Source organism: Chiloscyllium plagiosum, chromosome 4 (assembly GCF_004010195.1).
Source record: "Chiloscyllium plagiosum isolate BGI_BamShark_2017 chromosome 4, ASM401019v2, whole genome shotgun sequence".
Taxonomy (NCBI): domain Eukaryota; kingdom Metazoa; phylum Chordata; class Chondrichthyes; order Orectolobiformes; family Hemiscylliidae; genus Chiloscyllium; species Chiloscyllium plagiosum.
The window spans coordinates 58063121-58072094 of NC_057713.1; the positions used below are offsets into that span (position 1 = coordinate 58063121).

The 8974-nt window shown below is 38.7% G+C and overlaps 1 protein-coding gene across 1 annotated transcript in view; it reads right to left on the reverse strand.

Moving 5' to 3' along the window:
- Positions 1-201: 201 nt before the first annotated feature.
- LOC122549473 (ras-related protein Rab-10-like) overlaps positions 202-8974 on the reverse strand; it is an 18473-nt gene continuing 9700 nt past the window's right edge. Inside the window, exons 2-5 of the mRNA XM_043689333.1 lie at positions 3579-3642; positions 1446-1584; positions 641-730; positions 202-309 (exon numbers count right to left, since the gene is read on the reverse strand). Coding sequence (XP_043545268.1) covers positions 202-309; positions 641-730; positions 1446-1584; positions 3579-3642 — 401 coding nt within the window. The remainder of the gene's footprint in view (positions 310-640; positions 731-1445; positions 1585-3578; positions 3643-8974) is intronic.

An 8974-nucleotide genomic window follows, 5' to 3' on the forward strand; every position in this document is an offset into this window, starting at 1 on the left:
TGTTTCAAGTTGCCAGCACAGTTTTTTTGTTTTACATGAGATGGAGCTAAAGCATCTTACAAATCAATGAGGAAATAGTGGGTAGCTAGAACATATTTTGGGCACAACATCCCTATGAGAGGAGAGGAGGATATTAGGAAGAGAATTGAAGACAAATGGATATTGCTATCATTTTACTATGATATATGTACTTTATATAAATCACACCTTTTTTATTATTTCTTCTCCAAGGGCTGCAAATGCTTTCTCAATGTTCATGTCTTCTTTTGCACTGGTCTCAAAGAATTGCATTCCATGTTCCCGAGCAAGCTTAAAATAAAAGTCACCATATTTCAGAGTATATTTAGATTTTACCTAGTTCATCATAGATTTTATATTCCTACATTATCCAATAATTAAACTAGTAGAAAGTGAGGACTGCAGATGCTGGAGATCAAAGTCCTGATGAAGAGCTTATGCTCAAAATATTGACTCGCCTGCTCCTTGGATACTGCCTGACTGGCTGTGCTTTTCCAGCACCACACTTTTTGACTCCAATAACTAAACTGTTTGGTGTTCAAAGGCTATCCTCATAAAGTGTACAAGTACAATTTAAAATCTCTAAATTGTAATTTAATTGTAATTAAATATTAAAACATACCCTTTTTCCATTGTCCCATGAAACTTGACGTGCTGCTAGCATGTCACATTTATTACCGATCAATATTCGTCCAACATTATTTCCTGCATACTGAACGGAATTACATTTATTATATCCATATTTATACATTTACTAAATGTATGAATTTACTGTACATCTGAACAATGTGCATCATTATTTCAAATTCAGAACCATTATTGTTATTTCTTTAACAGTGCAATTGTAAAATTTATCGTTTAAAGGTAGAAACATTTCATTTTGTTTTCATGCTGGATTAATCATACAGATTTATACTGTTATAAACTATATTACATTGAATCAAATTGGTCAATGTGTATACAACTGCCCATTGAAATGAATGGAAACCGCAGTGAGTTACATGCTTGAGATTTTCTGAGTCACGTTCTTTCTAAGTACATGACTCTTTTGAGATCACTGGATTGTGAAATACTCATAAGTATCTGTACACATGAAAGAATCTTCCTTTACTGAGGCACTTTATCTACTGTATTATGAAATATAGCAGGTTATTACTGCTCAGTTTTTCCATTGAAAATTCCATTGAAGAAAGTTCTGCATGGTGGATAAATTGTTGTACAGAGATGCAAAATATATTCACCCTTAGGCATGAGGCTGTTCTGCACATCTTTAAGCAGGTGTCTCAAAAATAGCATAAATATCACATTGTTAGAAAACTGCTCTCCAGCATAGCTAGGTGCAATATATCCAGGAAAACATAGCAACAAAGGGATCAAATTAAAAGAATCAGAAAAAGGCGGCAGCTACAAGCTAAAAGAAAAGTCACCTCATCAGTGTCTTTAATCCAATAGGTAATATTAGTGAACGTTTTTAAATTTGTAATATCATAGACAAGCATAAGGCCATTTGATCCTTGAAAATAGTGAGTTGTCAGAGCATGGAATCGTTCCTGGCCAGCTGTATCCCTGTCAATAGAAAAGTAGTAATGTCATTAGTCACTTCTCAAACAAGTTCAGAAAAGAAAGATAAGATATTTGACTCTGATTTTAATTTTTATCACCTAAAGGAGCAGTTAGAATGGAGTTGAGGATTCCTTTCAATTTTAAATTGCAGGCAGTGTAGATATCTGCCCACATTGGGGTGCCCTCGGTTCTAACTATATAATCAGGATAAAATCTGTTATTATAACTTGAGCCTGAGCATAAGCATTGATGGCTTTTTTTATACAGCTAATACTAGTGGGAAATAAGTGTAATAGTATACTAGTCCCACAAGGTTGGCCTGTCATTCACTAAGATCATGGCTATTTTGCCTTGTGTAAAGGATCGAGGCCAAAAGAGGTTCAATAGATTACATATTTTTCCTTGTGATGAAGTTTCCTTATGGATTAGGAAGCGCAGGAATATACAAATCACTAGAGTTAGATGAATGGAGTGATTATTGGTTTGAATATTTAAAGTGATTTGTAGAAGAAGCAAATGTGAAGTGAGAAAAGTCTTTCACACAGTAAGTAGGTAAGGCTTGGAATACTCTGCCTGGAAATGTGGTGAAGGTTCAATTGAGGCATTCAAGAAGGAGTTCATGATTAGTTTGATAAGCATGATGTGTAAGGATAGAATTCCTGCTTCCATCTGCATAGCTTCTTGATCCTTCTAAAACAGGATTAGACTGATGAAGAGCTTATGCTCATATCGTCAACTCTCCTCCTCCTCCTCGAATGCTGCCTTGACTGGCTGTACTTTTCCAGCACCACACTTTTTGACTGTGTGGATTTTTTGGTCTAGCTAGTTATTATAAAAGGCTGTTAAAAGGCTATGCTCAGTTGTCTGCCACACTCCGTGATTTGTTAAGGAAATCAGACAAAAGATGAAGCTGGTGGAAAAGATGTACAAAGCACTTCAAGGAGTTGGACACCAGCATGTAAAGATTCCTTTTGCATCCTCAAACAAGTTTGTCTCATCCTCTACCTTAGGCTTCGCAGATTTCTCTTTCCCTTCCATACTACATGTCACAAGTTCAAGGGCAAAAATGAATGGTAATTGTTTATAACAGTTAGGGTCTCAAGTCAATGAGAAAAAATGGAAAATTACAATGGAGTTTAAGATCCTTTGTCACAGCAGTAATGGGAATTCTCATTCTCAAGGATATCTTCACCAAGCATGCAGATGGCCATTCTGACACCTGACCATAAGGCTTCAAATATATCCAGAATGTTCGTACATGATTTGTACTTCAGTTCAGTGATCAAGGGCACTTCAAGACCAAGATCCTTTGGGGGCCTTAGCTCGGCGAACAGAACCACAACAACGAGCACCCAAGCTACAAATCTTCACACAAACTTTGAATCATAGATTAGCAGTTCTGTTGTACTGGCTGCCCTACTGGGAGTTGTGACTATTGCTGATATAGCACCTAGAACATTTTGAAAGCATTCAGTGATGGACCCAACCATTCAGTTAAGGTCATGGTCTTACCAAGTCAGTCAGACCTCAACGAAGGTGAGGAAGTATATGATGGACAGGGTTGGGGCACAGTGTGCAGACATGGTGAGGGAAAACAAGGAAAAGGGGCTTCTGATTGGTACTTGGGGGCTAAGAAAGGAGGTACCACATCTTTCACTGGCTAGCGGAGTCAAACTTGCTGGGTTGCACATTGGGTGCAGGCCTCTTCGGCTACTCCCTAAATCAAGAGACAACAAGAACATACTCTCAAGTGGCATCACTTATAAAACTGAGGTGGGGCATGTGGATAGCGCTATAAGTCAAAATTGCTCCCAGGAAGTGAAGAAGTCTTGCCTCATCTAATTGTCCCTAAAGCAAGCCTGCCAAGTGGAAGTGGGCTTGCTCCTTAACATTAGTGAGATCCAGAGCAAACAAGCAAATACCTGTTGCTTTCCTGATCTGAAGTGGCCCTTAAAATTCAGGCCATTTAATTTTCAATAAATTCAAAATGACTGTACCATATTTGCAGCTTAATTGTGTTGTTCTCATTTATCTTGATAGTTTTTACTCTGAAATCGATCCCTAAAAGACAGGAGAAAACAAAATAAGATAAATTGAATCAATGTGACATCATACATATCATTCACAAAAGGTCCCTTAACATGTACAGGGCCAGATTCAACTCAGTCCACCAACTTAAATTGGGAGATAACAGTCTAAAATTGGTGTACCCTGTTCACAGAGAGCCATTGGCTGTCAGTATCTTGCATGAGATTGTGAGACAAGTGGCACCTGGTTTAGATGAGAAGCTACTTTTAATATAAAAGTTGGGTTAAATTCTTGTGGTGTAGTATTGGTGTCCTCATCTCTGAGTCAGGTGGCCCAGGTTCATGTCCTGAAGTGCTGTTACACACACCTGTTTCAAACCTGCATGACAAAATCTTTGAATAGGTTGATTAGAAAATATCAAAATTTTCACTCCAGTTCAGCTTTTACTCTGATTGTGGTGGTTCATGGATCCACAGCCCAAATGCTTATTTTATGGTGCTGTGAAGACTGTGGGTCATGTGTATATTGCTTGTGCACAATAATATGCCTCTTTTAGTTATTTGAAAAATCTTTTGTTGTGCTTTTGGTTGCACTCAGCCCCATGCTCCTGATCTTTAGGCATCCAGCGCAAAGGGGGATATTCAAGTTAGAAGACCACCTTGTGGGACTGTTCCTGGACCTGGCCAAGTTGCCTCTTAACAGGTCCAGGCAGTGGGCTGTGAAGGGGTGTCTCAGCTGCTGTCTGTCCGTTTTGCAGCTACAATCATGGCTGGATGTTCTTGGAAGAAGGAGCACATGGTATCCACCAATACTCTTGGTATCTTTAGAAAGAGGTGGGCACTGCAGGGTATGGAATACTTTATCTTCCCTTCCAACTCCAGTTTGATTTCGGCCCCTTTCTTCCCCCTTACCACTGATAGTTTGCATTGCCCTTACCAGACTTTGCATGAAAACTAATCAATAGAAAAACATGGGTGGGGTACTGGTGGTGATTAATAGATGGAGAAAAAAGAAAGTGTAATTTGGTTATGGGAAAAATATGTTCCGTTGTGTGTAAGAGCACTTTTGGATATAAAAAGATGGGTTAGGGCTCCTGTGGTGCAATGGTATTACCCCTATTTCTGAGCCAGAAGTTCTGGGTTCAAGTCCCACTGACTGCAGTGGTGTGTAATAACATTTCTGAACAGGATAAATACAAAAAATAAAGTTGGGGTTCTACTTGTTCATTGAACCCTGATTGTAATTTTAAGGTACAAATCAGCCAAGTGCACAGCTCACACATTGTAGCCTTTTATACAAGACTTTGGTTAACTTTTTATGTGACTCTTGGAGGGACTCCTGATCACTCTAGTAAGTATTTTGTTATTTTTAGTTGAACCTGGTACCCGTGTCAACCCATCCAAAGATCCATCCAGGGTCATCCCTTCGAAATATTTTCAATTCTAGCTCCACTAATCCATGACAAGATATTCTTGTATTCGGCCTTCTGTCTTATTTTGGACACTGTTGAGTTTTGCAAGTGCAAACTGTTAAGGTATAGTTAGTAACTTGCTTGATGCAAACAACAAAAGTATATACTGTTTGATACAATCCACCAGTCTTTGGGATATATAGCCTGGTAATTAATGCAACAAATTAGTCATTTATTTCTGTGCTGAATTGATTCCCTGGCCAGTCAAAGTCAACATGGTGTTTAAAATTTAAACAAAGTCTGGCAGTTTACTGTCAATCAGCATTAATGGTTGCATTATATCTGTGGCAGCATCTCTACCAATCAGAATGTACTTCCCAAACAAGTAGCACTCTCTCTCATACAGCATAAACATTGGTATTCCCCTTGAATTTGATTTCTGTGGATTATCCTGATAAATGCAAGAAAAAAAGCTTCAACCAAATGTCTTTTTTCAGCAACACAGTATACCTCTTGTGAAGCATCAGATTCAACTTAAGCAATAAGTTTTCGTTGCTACTGCAACATCTTAAACATCATCCGTAACAAAAAGGAACAGAATGAGAACTGCTTAGCTCTTCTTGCAAACAGTTCTTTATATCCTAATGAGCAGAGCAGATGTTTCATGATAACAATGAACCCTTTCAGGTACTAACTATCTAAAACAACATCAACTTTGATTGACTAACAAAGCAGACACAGAAAAAGAGCAAATAATAAAAGGACAAAGATGCTTATTGTCAAGGTCCTGTATTCTCACCATTGCTGTATGACAGTGAAGTATAGAAACTTACATCTACCAAGAGGAAAGAATCAATAATATTCATCTCCGGCGTCTAGGATGCATCCATGAAATCACATAGAAAGTCAAAGTTACTAACAAAGAAGTTCTTTCTAGTTTAAGAATGAGAGTGCTAAATTAAGCACTGAAGATTTTGCTGGCTTGTTCATGTGCACAGAATGGAAGAATCTCATTTCCTAAAGGATATAGTGTCTGGGAAGGTGGGTCATGCCAAGAGGTTGGAAGGGCACCCAAAAGTTCCAATCAAGGATGCTGAAAAAAAGAAATGACAAACTCGAAATTCTAGATATTGATAAAAATGATATCAGATTTAAGCAGGAATTTGTCATCACAATAAAGTGTGGTTCCAAAAATCCCAAAATGATGCCAACCATAGTAAACAAGGTGTCAGCAGAGAAATTCTAAACCAGAAGTATTTGGTAAAAAACTTGAAGGACTTATTTGAAGATGAGAAAATCTAAGCTCAGTTAAGTGAATGATCAAGAAAGAGACTATCAAACTCTCAAGACAATGAATTGAAAGAAAGAGTTAAAACTATAGATGATATGAAACAGCAACCTCTGTCGGGTGTTTAAATACTGTTAAGTGATGATTTTGGGATAGATAGGATCCTATGTTTCAAAAATCTTTCAAACTATGCCATTTGTAAAAAGCTTGTAAATAATGTAAATATTCTATTTTATCTTATTTTCTTTTGCAAGGTAAACTTCCATTTCATTGTTAAAACTAGATCTGCAGTATTGCCTTGTATGTTAGTGAAAAAGAGTACCTCATGAATGAAAAAAAAAACAAAATATGGTATCAAACCAGATTTCAATCTGGGATCTGAATTGGGCCTACAAAGGACAAACATCCATGGACAAGGAGGCTCTCAACTTTAGCAGACTGGCTGCACTGCAGACAGTTGACAATAGTCAGATGGATGTCCGGCAGAGAAATGGAACTTCTATTGAATTGTCTGTCGATGCACTCTGGAGCAGCTTCTGACTTTGCAAAGTCATATTCAGTGAAACCCACTTGATAGGCTGCCAGACATAAGAAGCAATTACTGAGATAAAGGAGTGTGGGTCACTGATGAGGCTAAAGGCAAAGGATCACCAAAAGCGGAAGTGGGGACTGTGCTACTCTGAGAAAATTACTGTCTCTGATGAACCACTCTCAAATGGGTTAAGCATACATCTTTGTGGAACCTCAGATGACCTTAGAAGGGGTGGCAAAAAAAAAATCAAGCATATTTGAGTAATTAATTTGATTCCATATATGAGATCAAGGAGCAGCTAATTAAATAAGATATAGCAAAATCTATTCTCTTCAACACAATTCCAAGTATAACGATGAAGGATGGTATTTCAGAACTAGTTACCCCTTAAGCTGATACAGTAATCGCTCAAACACTGAAATCTACCTGACAAAATGGAAAATTAACCATCAAAAAGCAGAATTACTATCCCATCAGTCTATACTCAAAGTGATGATAGGACTGTCAACAATCTAATCAATGCACAATTTGGGCTCTACCACAACATTTGGTTAAAGATTTCATTCCAACATTGATCCAAACATTGATATAAGCTGAATTCCATAAGGGAGATGAGCATAGTTGCTCTTGGCATTAAAGCAAAATTTAGTCTTATGTAACACCAAGGAACCCTACTACAGGGGAAATCTTAAGCAGATTGAGGTAACCTCTGCAATGGCTAGAGCCACATCTAGCACAATCAGCAGGAGCTCCTCAGTGTGCTGTTCCAAATCTCTGTCTCCTTCATCAATGACCTTCTCTCCATTCACAATGTTAGAAGTTTGGCTGTGAACTGCCGATTACCCAGTGTTAGTCTTCTTCACAGTCCAAAGGTTAATACAGAAATTTATGTCCATGTTCTGCAAGGCCAGGTCAATAGCGAGGTTTGGGCTGATCAAGGACCGTACTAATTGCAAAGCAATGAGCACCTCCAATGATGCCCCCTTGGCATGCAGTGATATCACTAACATCCCTGAAATGATCATTCACATAAATGCATTGTTACGAGAACAGGTCAGAGGCTGATTATTTAATGATGAATGACTCATCTCCTGATTCTAAAGCCTGTTCAGCATCGAAAGACAAATCATGAATGTGATAGCATGGTCTTCACTGATCTGGGTGCAATAACACTTAAGAAGCCTTACACCAAAAAAAACCCCTTTTATTTGCACACCACCTACTTTTAATATCTGATTGGCAAGCAAGACCACTCTGGCAGAGGCATTGTCATGAGCAATGCTCTGGTTGAATTGCAACAGAAAAAATGACCAATGATATTTTCTCGATTTAGTTTTCAGCACAATGCATTGAACAATCAGATGAAACCAGTCTTCTTTAAAATTTGAGCAAAGCATGGTAGTTAACCATCTGTCACAGTAACTGATGCATATTCCATGGTCACAACCCTACAAAAACTACTTGCCTCTGGCAGGATATGGAGGAGTCTGGTTTGGAGAAAGGTCAGGTCTAGTAATGGGGTTGGAGGCAATCATGGTTTCGGTCTGGGGTGACTGGAGTTGTAGAGATGTTGAAGGTCAGGTTAGGTCCAGCAGCAGAGGAAGTGTGGTGTCAGCAGGTGGATTGAAAGGGGATGTGATAAGTCAAGGGGGGAATAGTTTAATTGTTACCCAGGAATTAGAATGGGTTTTAATTCTTTTCAATCTGCATGTTCCTCTCATATAGTGTGCAGGAAATCCTCAAGGATGAGGGTGAAGAGCCAGAGGTGGTGGTACATGTCCGCACAAATGATATCGGGAAGAAGAGGAGGAACATACTACAGCGAGACTTCGGAGAACTAGGAAGAAGGCTGAAAAGCAGGACGTCCAAGGTGGTTATCTCCGGTTTGCTTCCAGTTCCTTGGGCTAGTGTGGCCAGAAACAGGGAGATAATGGACTTGAACGTGTGGTTGGGGAACTGGTGCAGGAAGCAAGGATTTAAGTTCTTGGATCACTGGGGTATATTTTGTGGTAAACATAAATTCTAAAAGAGAGACGGCTTGCACCTTAATAGGTTAGGGACCAGTATTCTGGCAGGCAGGTTTTCTACTGCAACACAGCTACATTTAAACTAAGTAGCGGGGGGGAGGGAACAA